This window comes from Amblyomma americanum, chromosome 4, assembly GCF_052857255.1.
Source record: "Amblyomma americanum isolate KBUSLIRL-KWMA chromosome 4, ASM5285725v1, whole genome shotgun sequence".
In the NCBI taxonomy this organism is placed as follows: Eukaryota; Metazoa; Arthropoda; class Arachnida; order Ixodida; family Ixodidae; genus Amblyomma; species Amblyomma americanum.
Window position 1 is genome coordinate 156,417,720 of NC_135500.1, and position 19,163 is coordinate 156,436,882.

General features: G+C 47.4%; 2 protein-coding genes across 3 annotated transcripts in view; one reads left to right on the forward strand and one right to left on the reverse strand.

Moving 5' to 3' along the window:
- LOC144128594 (protein Fe65 homolog) overlaps positions 1-12,904 on the forward strand; it is a 29,858-nt gene extending 16,954 nt beyond the window's left edge. For both annotated transcript variants that reach the window (XM_077662123.1, XM_077662124.1), the window contains exons 7-10: positions 4,244-4,413; positions 7,474-7,595; positions 8,693-8,885; positions 11,349-12,904. In XM_077662123.1, the coding sequence (XP_077518249.1) occupies positions 4,244-4,413; positions 7,474-7,595; positions 8,693-8,885; positions 11,349-11,420 (557 nt within the window). In that variant the 3' untranslated portion in view covers positions 11,421-12,904. The remainder of the gene's footprint in view (positions 1-4,243; positions 4,414-7,473; positions 7,596-8,692; positions 8,886-11,348) is intronic.
- LOC144128598 (uncharacterized) lies at positions 11,797-17,244 on the reverse strand. The gene is made up of 3 exons (XM_077662127.1): positions 17,105-17,244; positions 16,325-16,520; positions 11,797-13,676 (listed from the first exon to the last, which is right to left on the reverse strand). Exons 1-3 carry the CDS (start codon positions 17,220-17,222, stop codon positions 13,502-13,504), a joined length of 489 nt encoding a protein of 162 aa, XP_077518253.1. The 5' UTR covers positions 17,223-17,244; the 3' UTR covers positions 11,797-13,501.
- Positions 17,245-19,163: the final 1,919 nt, after the last annotated feature.

Here is a 19,163-nt window from a genome sequence, read left to right on the forward strand (position 1 = left end):
TTACAGTTCTTTTCGTGCATACAATATATTGGCTAACGCAAGTATTCTTTTTTTTGTTAGTACTAAAATGACCATTCAAAATTTTTATTTGGGCAGAGGTGAAGGTGGGTTGACGTATTGTATTTGCACATATGCAGGGTGTTTAACTTAGACTGTCAGCAATTTTTAAAATAGTTTTTTGAATTTGGAGAGCACTTTTTTTGGCAAAGCATTAATTGTTAGTGGTGCAGAGTTGAACCTGGATATTTTGAGCTGCAGGCTATATTGAACACACAGGCCACCCTTTGAAAATCCTGTGATAGTCGCGCACTGTATTGAACTGCAATTTTACCGTTCATTGAATGTATCAAACTGCTCGCCACTCCTCTGCAAGTGGCGCTTCTCCTAATGGTGCTCTCATTTTTCACATGCAAAAACGGGTCGGCTGCATGGCCTTGTGCGCCCGCTGGAAGCACTCAAGCTGTTAAATCGTGTAATGAGCTCAGTGTGGGGTTTCGTTCAAGGGTGGCCTTTGGTCCCTTGTACTCATTCTCCATGCCTCATCGCTGTCATGTGGGAAAGGCAACCTAAAGCCTAGTGGCAGCCTTTGCCTCACGTGCTTTGTTCGCTGCGCCTTCAAAGGTATTGCAGAAGCGAACTGTGCCTTAATTTTAATGAGCGATTTTCTGCTTATAGTGTACTGGTAACAGGATTAGAAACCTTATGATAGCCAGTAGCTTATTCAGCTTTGATGCGAATCAGGTTAGCTATAGCAGTACCTATACTCTGTTTCAAGCATCATGTGCAACGCTGTCAAAGCTAGTGCTCTTGTTTACGCTGCCTGCATCCGCGACCAACAAAAAGTAATGTGTTATTTGTGGTGAGCGAAACATAGCAAATGTTTTGCCTGTAGGCTTACCACATGACACATTTGTCATGATCTTGATTAAATGCACTGTTATTGCTGACAACACGCTGTCGCTTTATTGTGCCATAGACCACTCCGGCACAGGACAAGCGCGGAGTTCCCTTTATTTTCCCGTCCGGACTACTTCCGTACCTTTCACGGCATTGCACCTGATGTATGAAACGGAGTATTGTGAGTGGCACGCTGTCAGCACCCCTCTGCAAGTGGCACGTCGCTGTGAGAAGAGCATCACTAGTGTGCACGCAGTGATTCCTTGCCTACAGATAAGCTTGTCTGCTGCCATTTTTATGTATCGAATTATGGATATACAGTCGAGCCCACTGATAATGAACACTACCGTCACGCCTCAGTTGTTCGTTATGTTTGGATTTTTGCAGTAAGTAGACTGGTAATAATAAAGATTACAACTGCAAGGCAGACTTTCATGACATGGTGACTATTCGGTATCCGTCGGTAGCCATCGCCTGGCCAAGTTTTAGCCAGCTGGTAAGTTTTTGCGCATTGCGATGAGCGGGGTGATAGCCACCATGCTTTTAGGCCAAGTGCGTCATGCGATCATTTCCTGCTTTTAATTATGGGACATATATCGGCCAGATGTGCAGTTTGTACCCGCAAGTATCTTTTCTGGGCGCTAACTGCTGACAGCCCTTCACAGAAAATCACGCTGAAGCTGCATGCGGCTGCAGTGGCGGTGGCCAGTTTTTGCGCGCCGGAATGTTCCACACTCTTTTAGTTTGTCTTAGCTTACGTCAGTTTTTGAGCCAAATAAGGTGCAGAGGCATAAGCTTAGCATGAACACAGTTCAAAAGAAAGGGCCTCAACGGCAAACTCATATGCAGTGCTGAAGTTTGCCAGGCGCAACTGCCTATCTGCTCTTGGCCAGGCAGTTAAGCATGCATATTTGACTGAGTAGGTGCTCAAACTCTCAGCTTGTAATATTTAATCTGCCTGCTGAGGATTGGTGATCAGTACATGCAGCGCAGGTGATAACTGGCGCAGTTGACAAACGTGCCGAAGCGCAGATTGAGTTTGCCTATCTTCCTGTAGTTTTGTTCAAGCACAATAAGATCTTATGACTCACCATGAAAGGATTTGTGGAGTCCTGCATTTGATGGGGAAGACAAGCAGTGATGGATGTGGGAAAAATAGTCATGTCGCACTGTTCTGATCTCAAAAGCAAGGTGATCATTGCGCAATCCTTCACTGCAAAAATTTACCAGGTTAGAAGTGGTTTCTGTAAGTTTCATTGGAGTCATTCCATAGTTGAAGCTTCAGATTATTGGAACATTTTTTTCCAGTACCTTGTCGTTCAAGTTATCGAGCTGTTACTGTAGAGAGTTTTAAAATAGCGCATGCCTGTTTGCACACACTAAACACAAGCTAACGGATGCTTCTCATTAGGCCTAGCAGCTGCTGAATCAGCAAAAGAAATTAAAAATAAAGCAAATTTATCTCTTCATTCATTCAAGATAAAGTGAAGTGAAAGCCTTGTGTATGCTTTATAGCCAGCTGATGTGCCAAGAAGCGCAGTGAAACCGGTGAGTTCACCCAAAAGCAAGAGGCTCCCGCATCAGTGTGCCACCATGTTGGCTGCTCTGTCTTCTTAAGCATCCGCCACAGGAGCATATGCGATCTGTGTGACATTACCATCCAGTTTCTCTGGCACTATTCTCTACACCCGAACCGCCGCATCCGCTTCTGGCACTTTGGCCGGTCAGGTGTCACTGAAAGTGGCGCTTTCAGAAGAGACGCAATTTATGTTATGTGCCCAGGCTATATCTTGCCACCCAGCAAGCAGTGTATTACCTGTCTGTTGTTTCCTACTGTGCCAGTGGGGAATGGAGCAGTGCTAAAGCCCCTCAATAAACTAAAAGTAATGCAAACCTTTGAAGAATGCCTCCCACTTCCTTCAATTCCCCTTGGCATTTGGCCCTCCCTTTGGCCGAATGCCATCACATCTTTTGGGGCTTTTTTTCTTGCTTTTGTTTTATTTCTTCCTTCTCCCATGTGGTGCCAAACAGCGCGAGTGGCGCATGCAGGCACCAGTGCGATACAATGTGATACAATGCGATATGTAGCACGGCCCTCTCCACAGTGCAAAACAATGCAGATGGCGCAAGTAAGCATCAGTGCAGTACGCATTGTGATCGTCTCCGTGGTGCATGCAAGCACCAATGCTGTACAATGCTGTATGTAGCGCGATCTCTCTGGAGAGCTTCTGCAAGTACAGCACCGTATAGGGCGAGCCACGGTTGAAAGAGGAGAGAATGAGTGGCGGCGCAGGAGGAGGAAAGAGGAGATGGCGCTACCTTTAGATTATTGAGGGGCCTTGAGCAGTGCAGGGCGTGTGCCGGTATCCTGGGTGCACCCTGAACTTGTTCTTGCGCAGGAGGCGAGCATTGTGAAACTGTTTGTGTTCTCCTTTCTGGGATGAATTTTAAGGTTCATAGATGCTATAGTCAGATACAACTCGTGAATGGAACGGCATTGGCCTCTTACCATGATGTTGTGGCGAGTAGCCTTGCATTTGCTGAGGCCATTATCAGCTTCCCGTTAGCAATGCGGAGTGTATTGACCGTAGCATCATGGCAATATGTTGACGCCACTGGGTGGAGGGCCTCCTTTGAGAGGGATTTGCCATTAGTTCTTGAGTTGTGTCAGACTACAGTCAAGTAGTCCCATGCAGAGCATGAGTTCCACATTACCAGCTCTATCATTCTGTGTACCGCGAAGCACCAGCCATGTATCTACCACACCGCCTGAAATGTAAGATGCTTTCCACTAGTCCCTTGCCCAATATGCAGTGCTATGCACCAGGTAAACACCGAAATGCTGCTCGGCAGTGTGGTTTCCACATGAATGCTCTAGTGTGGAAATGCCTCTACATTGGAATCTTGATGACACAATCATGGCTGATTCGTGTAGTATGATATGAATTTGCAAAGTGTCATGACTGAATTGCAATTTTTACAGTGCACAAAATTTTAGGTGTTATAAATGCTCCCTTGTGCCACCATGGATGGTGCAAATACGTGAGCCATGATCGTTAGCTAGTAACGCTGGCACACTGCAAGCGCATCGTCAACACCCCCGGTCGTGCAGCACACACTTACAACCATTGATTGGTGGCGTGCTGCTTGTACCTTGCAGCGCCGCAGTCGAGACATGCAGTATGCAGCTGCAAACAATGAGCACTTGGTAGCACCGTAACCATTGGTAGCAGTACATATCTGCAAGCTTCGCATATGTCCAGTACGTTTGGAAAAACAAAAACACATCAGCCCAGTATTGCAGTTTCCAGGATTCTTTTGAGCTGTAAATAAATTGCTTATGCAGAGGACGGGGTGGAGGGCCTGCTGCGGCCCATGGAGGAGCCGCGCAAGGTGCTGCGGGCCCTGTACCTCGGCAGCATGCCCGTGACAGCAGCCACGGGCATGGACGTGCTCAACGGGGCTATCGACACCCTGCTCGACCGCGTACCCCGTGCCCACTGGTTGCCTGTCCAGGTGAGGGATGAAATTTTGCCTCATTGCTTCAGATGCAACCTGTTAGCAAGGCGCTGTTGTTCTTTTTGTAGTAAAACCTCATTAATTTGGACTTTAATAAATGGAGAAATCCTTGAATTATACGAAGGCGCGAATTAACAAATCCCCCCCCCCCTCTCCCCCCCTTCCCTTTTCCCAAAATTGCTAAGAGCCGTTCACACTTGGTAAATTGGATTGACGAAAACCAGGGCATTGGTCGTCTGCTTTTGAAATGAAAATTACGCAGCATTGACGGTTTTTATGAACAGCATCAAATGCATACTGCTTGCACACTCTTGGGATTGTTAACGCAGGACTGCTCCAGAACAGTAAAGGTCTCCGTAGACTCCTTCATGGTGTGACACAAGAGCATTGAAGGTTCTTTACAAGTGGTGTCCTTCTATGTTTAGAGGTGCCATAGCACAAGCTGCAAACATCAATGACGCGCGCTTTTGCTGAATAAAAGAATAGAAAAATCACGCGGAAGGAGCCGAGGCAAATGCGTCAGTGCCGGAACGGCAAGATGCCTTCTGATGAGAAAATGGAAAGGCCAATGACACACGAATTAGTGTCCGTAACTGCGCAGAACTGTGCTCAGCTGGCTGGCCGACGTGTGTCCAAACTGCCATCGCTGGAATCTGGAGCAAAACGAGCTTTATGTGTGCAGACTGCGGTAAGGCACTGTGCATAGACCCTTATTTCAAGGAATACCTTACTTTGAAATACTATTGACCATTTTGCAGTTACGAGTGATTCTGACACTAAAATACTGTTCCTGAATTTTTTTTTTACTTTTTCTTCCCAACTTTACACATTTTTTTATATTCAAAATCCGCAATAAAATAATTTGACCATCTGGGAAAGTCCTTTTCCAAAAAATTCGACCCTCAAAAGGTAAAGTAGGGAAATGAAATTGTCCTTCTTGTAGAGTGTTTAACTGCAACAGCGTTTGGTTGGTCAGCATTTGAGGAATATTAACCAGTGCAAAATGACATGGCTCAAGCCAAGGGGACAGCACGCAAGCTAGACTTTCAAGTGACACTTTAATATATTGCAGGAGAGCTACATTTATGCAGTGTCTTGCCCTGCTGGTGCCACCAGCCACCAACCAGCTGCACTGGCACCACAGAAAGAGAACTCCATGGAGAGATGGCACTAAGAAAAATAGCACTTGCTCCAAGAGACGCAGTTCCAAAGACGGAAATTGTTGGGGTGGCGTTGCATATAAGACACTTTTCCTCTGGCAAATTCTGTCTGGAACAATGGTCCATAGTCATTAGAGACAAAAATTGGAGGGGACACTTATGCTCTGCACTATGAGTATGGTGCGATAGCTAATGGGTTAATGCCCATTTATGCAGGATTCTCTACTTAGCATTCATAGATTCCCTAGGAGTTCTCATACCGTTTCCGGCGCAGTGGTACAGCGTTAAGCGATGTGTCACTGCCCTATGATGGCAGGTCTGCCACCGGCAGATCTTGTGGGATCCAGGTTGCTCTTGCCAGCAACCTCTCGTGACCAATCATTAATTTAACTGCCACCTGTTATTCTGGGCAGTTTGCTCACAATCTGGTGGGCAGGTTGTGCTGGTGCCACAAGGTCACGTGACCAAGCTGGCCCATCTACCTCCTAGGTTGCTTCTCTGGGGATTTTTCGCTCATGGTCGGCGGCGCTGACGCCACCGGATTTTCTGCAACATCAGCTTCCTAACGCTATTGCGTTAAAATGCCGGTCCACACCAGTGTAGTGAAAAGGTTGCGTTATTGGCCAATTTGCGACAGGCGCTGAACAAGATCAAATTTCACACAGGCTATCGCAGTTTGCTACTCGCTTCCCAAAACCTCTAGTTTCAAGCAGCTCTTTCACTTTTACTACGAAAGCAGTACGAATGTCATGATGTGAAAATGCTGGCGTCATTTTGTCTGTAGCTTTGGAGAGTGAAGCCTCCACCCATCAGCCACCTCCCACCCAAGCGCCACCACCACTGATGCACCTGTCCACTTCACCGCCTCCTACCTCCACCCTCCAGAGGTGCCAACCACCACCAACCTACCTGCGTCCCCCCTCCACAAAGCCTTCACCCAATAAAAAGCTCCCACAGCAGTGGAATGCAAAAGCGAAGGTGAAATAAAATTCAAAAATGTGGTGGGAAAGCCAGCTACCCTCCAGAAGTGCCACCCGCTTCGCAGGGGGTTGCCCACCCACCAACCACTGCCGCCCTCTAACCACCTCCCCACCCCACCTTCACCCTCCAAAAGCACCACTCACCTCCACCCACGTTCATCCTCCAAGAAAATTCTGTCGCGTGCTCGGAGCCTCAGCTTATGGTAAAAGCACCCATTGGAGTCAGAGCATCAAAGTAACCACCGAGAGTCAATGTAACTGCTTCCGCTAAAGTGTTGCATCAGATGTTTGATTGTCTCGTCAGTTTTCTGTTGCGTGGCGGCTAGCTGATTTGCTGGTCCTGTTGGTATGTCATATTCAAGCTTGTTATTGTCTTTACCAGCGCCGCAGTGGCTCAGTGGTTATGGCGCTCGGCTGCTGACCCGAAGGATGTGGGTTCGATCCTGGCCATGGCGGTCTAATTTCAATGGAGGCGAAATTCTAAAGGCCTGTGTACTGTGCGATGTCGCTGCATGTGAAAGTACCCCAGGTGGTCAAAATTTCCGGAGCCATTCACTATGGCTTCCCTCATAGCCTGTGAGTCGCTTTGGGATGTTAAACGTCCCCAGAAACCATAAACCTGTTGTCTTTACCAGTTGCCACATGTCATTGTCAGTGTCTTGCTGCTTATAAAAAAATATGAATGCTGACTAGCTGAGTTGAAAGGAGCACGTTTTAGCTCCCAGCATGGAGTCTTTGTTCACCTTGTTCATTTGTCTGTAGTCCGTGCTAAATCTTATCTTTTCTAGCTTGCAATTCCTCTTGCAGCATTGCTAAGGTTTGCTTGCATGGTGTTGTTTCAACATATGGAGAATTACTTGCTCTTGAAAACAACATTGGCAGGTGTAGGCATATATATCATCCCCTTTTGTTGGCAGGTGGCAGTGGCCCCTTCAACAGTGACAGTGACGCTGGATCCAGCAGGCGGTGGGCGAGGCCAGGTGCTGGCTGAGTGTCGAGTTCGCTTCCTCTCATTCCTGGGCATTGGCAAGGAGGTCACGTGAGTGGAGCTTCTTTTGCATTCACCATTGTGCTTTGAAACCGACTGAGTGGCATTCATTGCTTCATATGCCACCAAGCCCACATGCGTGAAGCAGCCAGGCTCGATTGCACTTCGCATGAGCAGACAAGTGCAGTAAAACATCGTTTAAAAGTCTGTTAAACCATGTGAAATATTTGAAACAGGTGAGTTTTCGGATTGTTTAAATTGTTTCGGATTGTTGTAGCATCTTGAAAAAAAAAAAAGGGGGGCTGTCAATTCTTGTTCAGCTATGTGCAGCGCCTTGGAACTGCCACCATTTCCCTTGGCAAAATCGGGGCCAGCATTTAGCGACTAAAGTGCGGGTGAATTTGTCACCGCCATTGCCACGTTTGGAGAGCATGGAACAATCCAGAACAATAATGCCAATCATTGGCATGATTGTTGCGGCTATGTTTTGTTTTATTCTTTTACTGTATATGTACTTCGCATTGCTTTCGCAATAAATCATTTGATAGTCAATGCTTCTCTGTTGTTTCCATCTCGTCCTATCCTTGTTGCGCTGTTGAGGCAATATGCATCTCTTGTGCATCTCTAAACCATCCATTTTGTTTTAGCTCCCTTCCTTCCTATTCTCTTTTGATTCCTTTATAACCTTTTTTTTTCTCTTTATGCTTTGTGAGATATTGTGCGAAGAAAAAAAAAACCTAATCTGAATGGATCCCAATGGGGCCGTGCAGCATGTTCTCAAAAGAGCAGGGTCTGAAATCCCACTAGAATGAGCCAATATAGAAACAAGTCCAGTGGTTCTTTAGGCCAAGCCATAGATAAATGGCAGTATTTAATAACTAGGCTACCCCTGTGTCTCTAAGGCAGGTGAAAGACAAAGAAAAGAGCGCAGTGGAAGATCCCACAAAAATTGCACAAAGGCGATGGTGGGCTGACTAAATTTCCACAAAATGTTTTTTTCTTCTCTTTGCCACGAAAAGGTGTCACTTTGTTTGCTGGACCACACACCGCTGGAGCGCTCTACACGAGAGTGATGCAGACTGTACTTGTTGAAGGAATATTTGCCTTTTCTGGGGCTGCACCAATAGCCAGGTCTTCTGTGTGTGCAGGAACTGCGGGTTCATCATGCACACTGCCCAGGACCAGTTTGAGGCGCACGTGCTGCACTGTGAACCATCTGCGGGTGCCCTTTGCAAGACCATTGAGGCGGCATGCAAACTACGCTACCAAAAGTGCCTCGATGCGCACCGGCAGCTCTCCACTGGCTCCCCACCTGCACAGCAGCAGCCACCGCCCACCAAGGTGCTGTAGCTGTTACTCATGTCCTGCAGCTTTTAAACTGTACTTAGTTTAAATATGTCCACTTACTTGCTGAATGATGGCGTCTGAGGTATTCCGTGAAAGAAAGCACATGCAAGAGCTTTTATTCATGTTGGACCAGAAAAATCTGTTATTTTGGTTTGTCGCTGACGCGACCTCTCAGCTGCTAGTGCAGCATTGAAGATATTAAACCTGATCCTAACTTCTCCATTAGACCCCATTTTTGGGCAAATGGGCGCGTAATTGCTACCACAGATTTGTACCCACGCTTGATATTTCGTATAACATCAAGCTTCTCATTGGTGATGAAAACTCGGAGCTTCAACCTGATTCAAGACGCACTGGGAAGTGATGTCACTTTGGAAGCACTGGACATGGGATGCACATGATCCAGAGCAATGACAGTAATCACCACTGAATCACAGCCACACCATTCAGCCACGAACGTGCCAACGGCGGCTGCAGCACATGGAAAAAACTGAAGGTTCCTGCAGCTAGTTGAGAGTAAAAGTTAATGGAAAATAACTTGGTAATCTTCAAATTACTGATGACTAATTTGGGGAAACGAACTGCAGAGCATGATTGAGGACCTAGAGGGGCAAAGCGAAACAGTGGGTCTGAAAACCAATACAGTAGAATCTCGGTGATACGAATCTCACGGGGTCACGAAAAAATTCGTATCATGAGAAATTTTGTATCATCCAAACGAACAAAAATTCGTATGCAGAAGCATGAAAAATGCATTCACACAGATGTGTTTACGGCCGAGAGTATTTATTTGCTGCTGTGCGGCCACAGCTCACTACTCGCAGTGCATACTGCGCGATTAGCGATCACGACTTTGGTGATGTGTAACAGCGCACCGCATGCTCGTGGTGCGTACCGTGCGATTAGCGATCGCAACGTCAGCGATGTGGGCGCAGCGCTTAGTGCTCGAGGGTGCGATTGTGGCTCGCACGTTCATGTCATCCGTAGAGGCGAAGGAGAAGATTCGGAAGATCCGAAATTCCGCACATCATACACAATGCACTCTGGCCGGGGAATTTCGCGAATTTGCATCGTCGCGAAATTCGTATCAATCCGGTTGGGTTCGCATCACCGAGATTCTACTTAAGCAAAAATCTTAACGTAATGTTCAACAGTCTCGCAAGGACACAACAGTTTACAACAGGAAGCGAAGCATCGGAAGTCAGGGATTGCATCTATCTAGAGTAAGTGACTTACAGACCCAGGCCACAAAAATGAAGGGACTAGGAGAATAAGAATGGAGTGGAGTGCATTTTGCTGTTACTGTGAGGTCATGAGTAACAGCTTACCAGTATCCTTCAAGCGGGAAGCAGCCGCCGCGGTGGCTCAATGGTTATGTTGCTCAGCTGTTGACCCAAAAGACATGGGTTTGATTCCAGCCACGACGGTCTCATTGTGATGGAGGCAAAGTGCTAAAGGCCCGTGTATTGCGCGGTGTTGGTGCACGTTAACAAACCCCAGGTGTTCAAAATTATCCGAAACTCTCCACTAGGGCGTCCCTTATAGCCTGAGTTGTTTGGTATGTTAAACCCTATAAAACCATACACCTCAAGAGGGAAGCACATAACAGTTGTGTCTTGCCATTACTCACCAATGGTGCGAAACCTTGGAGGCTAATGAAACGGCTTGAACTTACCTAAATTGACGTTGCAGCAAGCTATGGAAATAAAAACAATAGGGGTGTAAGGTTAAGAGACGAAGAGAACAGAGTAGGTCAGGGAACGAGCTCAAGTTTATGATGTCCTAGTTGACAAGAAGAAGAAATGGCTAGGTCATGTAATGTGAAGGAAAGATGGTCCGGTGGTCCCTTAGGGTAACATAGTGGATTCCAAGAAAGGGCAAGCATAGCAGGAGGCAGCAGAAAATCACGTGTGCAGTTTAGATAAGGATGTTTGTAGGGACAAGGTGGCTGCAGCTGGCACAAGACAGTGTATTGGAGGGATGCGGGAAAGGCCTTTGTTTTACACTGGGCGTAAGCAGATGATAATGAGCCTATTCCTAGAATATTCAGATCCCTGTGCGTAGGTGAATCAATTTCTTAGCAGAAGAAATAGAAATGTTGGCATCATGTGCACTGTGACTAAAACCGCTGGCACCAGGTAGCCGTGGTTAGCTGCGATGGTGAAATTCTAGTTTGCACTGCTAGAAGGTGTATGCAATCACATGCATGCACACCTCAGTGACTCAGTGCTTTGCTACACAGCACACTTGAGCTGAATTCCAGCTGGTTTGTCTGGCACTGCATTTGACTGCCCCGTATTCTGTCTGTGTGCTTAGCTGCTCCACGGGGGCATCCTCAGACTATCGAGTGTTTCTCATGGAAAGCCGACACTGAAAGGAAACAAAAGCGTTGTCACAGGCTAATTGCGTGTGACAGAGTGCCTGTCTGGTGCTGAGAGTAGTGGGTTTCCAATGCAGGTGCTGTCGCTGAAAGGAGTTCTGGGCAGCATCGTGGACCGTGCCATGGGAGTAGTGCAGCAGGTCTCCTGAAGCCGTTTTCTGTTGAGCTTTGTTTGGTTTGGTTCTGCACCTGAGCAGGCGTGCCCACTGTGGCCCCCTGCCAGATAGTGCAGCTTGTGGATTTTTGAGCCATGTTGGTTGGAGTTGGTGGCCCAATAATGCAATAGTGACTTCACACAGATAATGGTGATCTCTCTGTCATAGTCTTCGATGCTTTTCCGGGCATCAAGGTCGCATCGCGCAAGCTCGCATGCTCTGCCGTACGTGTGATGTGAAGAAAAGCATTCCAGGCCTGGAGCCAGCTGCTGACTGAAGCTGTGGCACCCTGCTGCTCCAGACCAGAGTTGCATATCAGGCACAGTTGTTCTCTGCCCTCCTGCATTTCAGACACAGCACTGAGCCTTCCCCTATTTATTTGTCACCTTGGTGGCCGTTGGGACCAGCCAACTGTTAGCTTGTTTCTGCAGTCAGCAATATCCCTGTCCCACTGATTCTGTGCAGTGGCATCCGAGAGCGGGATTGGCCTCCGTTCTTTCCCCTCTGTGGCAACACTGCCTTGCACTGCAAAGCCACTACAAGTGCAACCTTTTTATTTGTTGGCCTGGTGGACACACCGCACCTTCAGTGCCAGTGTGCTTTTCAGCTAAATGGACAAAGTGCAGCCTTGGCTTGAGGAACTGTGTGCCCCAGCGTAATGCACTATATGCCGAGCTGCTCATGCAGTGTCATAACCAGCATGCTTTTGTGAAACGTGGACATTGTGGCTAGGGTCAGTGCACATCCTGTGCAGACTGCAAGCTCCACCCACGGGATGCTTTCTTCCCTTCGTGTCTTTTTAAATGTTTTTCACACACATAGGGCCAAAGCTGATGCATCACATGGGGCAGCAGGGTGTGTATGTGTGTTTCTTCTCCCGCAATGAACCAGCTGCTGCTTTTGTAGCACTGCCCAGGCAGTGTTTGTCTTGCATTGGGCGAAGCTCGCCGACCTAGCAGTGCAGTGTGTGGGATGTGCTGTGCATGCATTGCATAGTATATGCGTGCAGAGGGCATGCAGCCAGGCTTGCATTGCGCGAAAGTGGCTGTGAATAGCCGGTCCTGTCCCTTCGTGAATGGGAGCTGAAGTTGGTGTCTGTTACGCATTGAACGAGCGCTTAAGTTAACATTTACATCATCAATAACTAAACACTGCTGGTACGCCGTACTCATTGCTTTTAAACTGACAACTTTGTACAACATACTTGTTTGTCCAGAAACACTGTGACCACTGTGTGTGGCGTAGTATGACTACTCCACGTGCCGAGGCTGAGGTAGTACACCTACAAAGCAGTTCATTGTTGTGGTCACAGTCAGAACCATTGCAAATGAACAATTTTATGTTTTGGTCGCACATACCCGAGTGGAACTGCAGTGGGTGCATTTAGTTGCCTTAACTGCTTTGTTTTGTCTGTTTGATGAGAAGGCTATTGCTGTCGGAGAAAAGAATAAGGAAATAAAAGTTGCTCTGCAAGCTTACTACCCTGTGTCATTCTTCACTATATGGATGGGTACTAGGGCAACAAGGTTTCTTGTGTGGGTATTTGCACGACCACCACACCCTATGTGCCTGCACGGTGGTGGGAACATAAACATGCCCTCCTTGGCAGGTGGTGTGTGGAGAATTGGTAGCACGCAAACAGCGGGACGCAAAAGTATCAAATACTTTCTAGCTAAAGAATTTGAAAAATGTAAGCACAGGAGACTAGCAGGAACGCAAAAAATCAACATGTTTATTTGCACAGCACTTCGGCATCCACAACTGGCTGGATTTACAGGTAGCGAGGAAACCTAGGAGTTTGACCTGGCGTGCAGGCGAAGGAAACTGTAGCCACTGAAAATGACGCACCTCGCGACATGGGCAAGGAGATGCCCCGGAAATCGGTTGCAGTGACTGGTGTCGCCTGCACAAAGGGAAAGCAATGTCCGCGTACCGTTAGAACAGCATGGAAGCATGCCTCCACAGACTGCACTCCACGAGAGTGCTGTCCCAAGCAGTCGCATAGTGCACATAAACAATGGAGGTCCGGTTTATCTGGCGGCCCCCTCTTTGGCAAGCATCCGTGGGGTGTAACACTAGCAACCATGCACTTCGGTGAGCCAGCTTTCGAAGTCTCGCGGCAGGTTGGTCTGCGGCGTCCTCTGCTGCTGCAGCGGGGGCTGGTCGACGGACGGCCGAAACCGCTTGACTTCGTTATGTGAAGGGGGTGCCACCGGCATGGCTCGCTTGAGGCCACAACGGAATGCCACCCTGCGTGTGAAAATGGAGTGTAACTGGTCTCTGTTGGTGTGTTTGTGCTCAGGTTTTGTTTAACACTGCGTAGAGCGGTGGTAGTGCTTGCATTCTTCGGCCACAGTCGGACAGCAGCAGCCGCGTCGTCATTGAAAATGGTTTTTCAGTTCCACACCATTTTTATCAATTGTGAACGTAGGACAGCGTTTGCTTTACTGTACCCCAAATTTCAATGAGTTTGGGTTTGGTCTCTAATTCGCCATCTGCTTTCTTCCATCTGCTGGCTGGGGGTTAATGCTGCATATGAAAATCTCTTCTTGTGTATTGCATGCAGCAGTACTGAAATTCTGCGGTGCTGAACTGTTAAAAAAAAGTTCTGAAAGTGCAATGCTTTTCTCGACTAGAACACTAATATCACACACGAACAGGGCAAAACTACGGGCAAACGTGTGTGCCCGCCACTTGGACTGCTCCGCCAATTAACGCACTTTAATAAGCTTGATGAAAAAACTAGGGGCCTTTGTAGCCACATTTTTATGAAAATGCCATAGCGTTTCGAAGTTGGCCACCCCCAAATGTTCTAAAGGACCCCCGAGATTTTGAAAGTAGGCATATCCCAGAAAATGGTGGATAGATGAAGGTGGCTTAGTGAGGATTAGTGGGTGTATTAATTAGCGTGGAAGAGCGGGCCGGGCTAGTATAGTTCCATATCCAGAGGAAGGGATATTACGGTTACTAAACTGTTTGCTATTTCGAACCAGGTGCTGCCACTAGACGTCTCTTTGCGCGCTGCAGAGCGCAGAGGACACGGAGTTCGGGCACTCTAGACAGGTCAGTGGACGACATGTACTCTCCATATAAACACTAATTAGCCATCTTTCTGCCTTAAGTTTCGAATTCTATTTCCTTTCAGGGGTGAACAGAAGCCCATGGTCATTGCTTGATTCAGTGGGTATGCGTGATTTGTTTTGACTAGTTTGGCGCTGCATATCTGCTGTGTTGTTAGGTTAAAAGAATGTTTTCAAGTACAGTGTATTCCAGACAAGGAGGTTTGGTGCCGGAAGTGTTGGTGATGCGAACTAAGGCGCATTCGAAGCAAGTCGAGGCTGTCGCGCAGGCGCGCTGTGTTTCTCGGCATAGCAGGTGTCGTCTGCGAGGCTCGAGTGTATGACTGTATATATGACCAGTTGAGCCGAGTAGTAGCTGCTGGCCACTTACACTTTCTGCTAGTCAGCGACGATGCTGTGAATCGCCTCTATTCTGCGACATGCGTGTCACTCAACAGATAACGGCATCTGTAAGGGAGGGATGTTTTTCTGGCCTCGAAGTTGCAGATGCTGCAAAATGAGTTTATTCTGGATTTCACTGTAAACAGCACACAACAGGAACTTGACTGCTAGTTTTCAGCCCCGACCGCAAAGGTTCGCCGGTGGCGTACATAGTTTTCCAAACTGATGGGTAGGTCGCGAAACTTCAAACATGCCCTGACTCGCATCATGTCACTCCTAAAAACCGAGAACATGGTTTCTCCACCCGTGTAGGCGGACATCCATGTAGAATTAGACTGGAAGGAGCCACTTCTTTGACTCTATCGTGTTTCGCGCTGCTTTCGGCTCGTGGAACTTTTATATTGCACCATGTGATCATATGCGATCATGTTTAATGCCCTTAAGGACGAAACCAGTGCTCTGTACAGTTAAGTACATACCAGTAAACTTCCCTCTGGATCAACTACTGCTGACCACACGGGTGCTATCATCGCTGCCGAGCAAGCTTTCGTGGGCACAAGTTCGCCCAATAAACAATTTGACTATACGCCCGCCTGCGGTCACCACCACACGACTGCATTTTCGACAAGGCCATTGCCTTCATTCCTGGTAGCATCTTAATTCTGGGAGCAAGGGCTCGTCTGCCAATCATAAATGAGCATATCTGAGAACAAACGTGACTATACAGAAACTTCCGTATTTACCTGTCCGGATTTTAAAAAAAACCTGTGTGCCAATCTAATGGCCTAATTGATAGCAAACATCTCTCACAAGATAGCATAAGATGGAATTAAACATTGGTACTTGCCTGTTTTTTTTTTGTAGTTACTGAAATACTGATATCGCACGTGCGGGTACAATTTTCGGAAAGGTTGGCTGAGCAGCCGAAACAAGAGGCTGCGCCCCTGCCGGCTGGAGAAGCAGCCGATGGCATCTAAGCAAGTTGTGCGGTTGCCTGAAGATACTGTTTCATCTGTTCGTTAAAATTAGTCAAAATGAAGAGATCGCACCTCTAACGAAAGTTAAACGCCACAAAAATACAACATGCAATTCAAGAACACGCAACTCGCCCACCCACCGACCCAGGCTTTCGGTTGCTGCTTTGTCCGGCAGGATCATCTGCTTGGCTCACGTCATAGAAAACTGTACTCGCAGCCGACAGAAATTGCTCTTTAATTATAGAAAATGCAAGCAAGTACCGATGATTAAATATATTTCAAAGAATTAACGTAGCCCATAATATATGCGTCCTTGCAAACGATGTTTGTCCTCGATTAGGCCAGTACATTGCGCAAATGACTTTTTTTTTTTAATTTCGACAGATAAATACGAAAGTTAGATCGGGCATGCGACGTGCTTGGCTATGTTAAAGCAGTCTGAAAGGAGAAAAATGCTTGCCTGTGAGCGTCGCCCGACGCTGCTATCGTCCTCTGCATGAGGTCGCGCTCGAACCAGTCCATAGCTTCCATGGCCGAAGTATAACGCTGAGGCAGCAAGCGCACGAGGCGAAGAGAGCAGCGCAGTGAGCTCGTCTGTTGGCTCACGTCGATCAAGACGCTGTAAACAGTGGAATGGAATAGCTCGTTGTCCGCACCTTATGAAAGCAAAATTGAGAACAAGCCGGGACTTGCGTCAGCATGGAAGTCGCAGACAGCAGCAGCAGACGACGCACCGGCCACGCGCATGAGCGTGCAGACGCGCTTTTTGGCGGCCGCCGCCAGAGGACGCGAAAACGAAGAAGCGGCGCTCATCGCGGAATTTTCCACGGCCGGCAACGCGGGAGAGGCGCTTTCGCTCCGCGCTTGCTTTTGCTCTTTTTTGAGAAAGTGAAGGGGCCGTTAGCGACCAGAACAGCGAACTGCAAGGCGCACTCTTTTTCTTTTGTTTTGTTAGCACAGAATGAATTGCACACAGACCCGCACATGTGCTATTCCGGAGCCACGCTGCCGCTCTTCCGTTTTGTAATTACATATGTATATAGGTACCCCAAAAACCAGCACTCATTGTAAACGTTATTCGTGCGATCTGCCCTCCCCTCCTAACCTTCACTTTATTTTATATCTTTAAGCATAACGGCACACATTTAGTTTTTACTGCAGCGATCGAACACAATAAGAGCCGTTAAGCTGCGTAAAATCTAAATAACATTACCGATTTATGGAAGCGGGCAGCGAATACCTTGGAAGCGGTGTTTTTGCCGGACAGTAGCAGTAGTTCTTCTACGACGACCGTCCGACTGCGAAGACCGCGCGCGGTGTTCTGATCTTCCGTTGGCCTCCGTATGCGACTCGCGCATTGGGCACCTAGCGTCCACAAGGAGAACTATGCGCGTGCTCGAGTCGAGCAGGTTTGGCAGCAGTCCAGGTCGACCACTGATAGGTAATGCGCTTGAGCTTCGATATATATATTTTTTTGCACTTGAAGCTTGCTAGTTTCAGCGAATAAGCTACATAAACGGCGTTCATTATCGTTACCTTACCACTACTGGAAAAATCGTTTCCACAGCAAAGAGAGCTCTTGAGTGTGAGTGGATCGAATATATACTTTCCCATGCATGGATCGAAGTGCCCAAGAAAAACAAATGGAGATTTGAGACATGTGCTCTGCAGTTCTGTCGTCAAGCGTATCACACATCACGGCGCTGTATGCTTTATATGTCGAATAAACGCAAGCGGGCCATCACATTTACATAGTCGATGGTGTTGCCTGATTTTTTTTATACTTTCTAGTTTATATAATCAAGGACATACTTCCGCTTCTGCCAGTGTTGCCGTGCTTTTGTGAGCGTTACTGCCAGCAAGTAAAAACAAAATGTGGCTAAAACATGCGTAACCAGCTTAAACTGACTGAATATCGTTAAGGTGTTCCCGATTAATAAGCATCATGCGCAGAAAATCTGCATGCATACGATATCGTGCTTGGCTGCCATATGCGCGCAGCTGAGCGCAAGCATACGTCGCACAGATGGTAATTATAATGTCTACTGCCGTCAGGACGCAGATTAAACATTAACGCCAACTTGTGAGATTATTGCATCTCGATTTTCTATTCCCAGAAAACGTACTCGTTGCTGTTGCGCTTCTGTATGCTAGCTACTGTAATCGACCTAATTATCCTAGCTGCAATGCATTGAAATAACAAAGACAGTGCAAAGCTCAAGCAAAATACGGCACAATGATGAGCTGTTATCGAGCTGTAGTGTGCGAAATCATGCACTGGCGAATGACTTTTGATTTGCGCTTTGTTTTTTTTTTCTTTTTCACTTTTAGCTGCCAGAGCGTTTACGCCACGTGTCGTCTGCTCAAGCAGACGGCTGTAGAAATCAGCATTTCAGTCAGCAGCGTGTTAAACGACGCATAACATTAAAACTGCATTGCAGGATCTAATACTATAAACAAAAATTACCAAAATGCACTATGGTGTAGAAACAAGGTTAGGGAAAAATGAATAGCAATAATAATTATTCGGGAATTTTCCGCACAAGCTGGGGTTTTCTGCAGTAGTTTCCGTTTATAGCTTCCGACCCTGAGCAACACAAACTCGAGCATTGTGTTCCCACTGGCGTATATAGTTTCTGAAAATTTGTTAAGCTTTGCGCCTACCGGTTACGTAACCATGCAACCACTCGAAATCATTACAAAGCATAAAAAAATTAGGCGAGAGCGTCCGGCGATAACGCGAGAACCTTGCAGCCTAGTCGTAAAAAGTAAAAAAGGACAGAGTCGTCCCCCCTCTCCCCCTCCTTTCCTGTGATCACACCACGTGGTAGCTAGCATACGGTGCATGGAGAATGGAGAAAGGAAAGATACGGTGGACATCTACCATTGCGAGTCGTCCCCCCTCTCCCCCTCCTTTCCTGTGATCACACCACGTGGTAGCTAGCATACGGCGCATGGATAATTGAGAAAGGAAAGATACGGTGGACATCTACCACTGCGCGCGCATGCGCAACCTAGAGCGGTAAACTACGACTAGGTCAACCGTTTTGCCGTCGGCGCCACCGCCATGGGCCGCGCAAACGCGCGTGATAAAACATACCAACACAAAAACATTAGGGATTGACTCGGATCGAGAGCGAAAATGGGAGAGGGAGCGGCTTCACGCGCTTGGTGCTGGCCGCCTACATCACGCTTCCTCCAGAGTTTTTTTTTTTCTTCCACCGCCATTTTATTTTTTATGTCTAGGCTACAAGCACTTCAAGGTTATCGCCGAATGCTCCCACCCTAGTTTTCTTTCC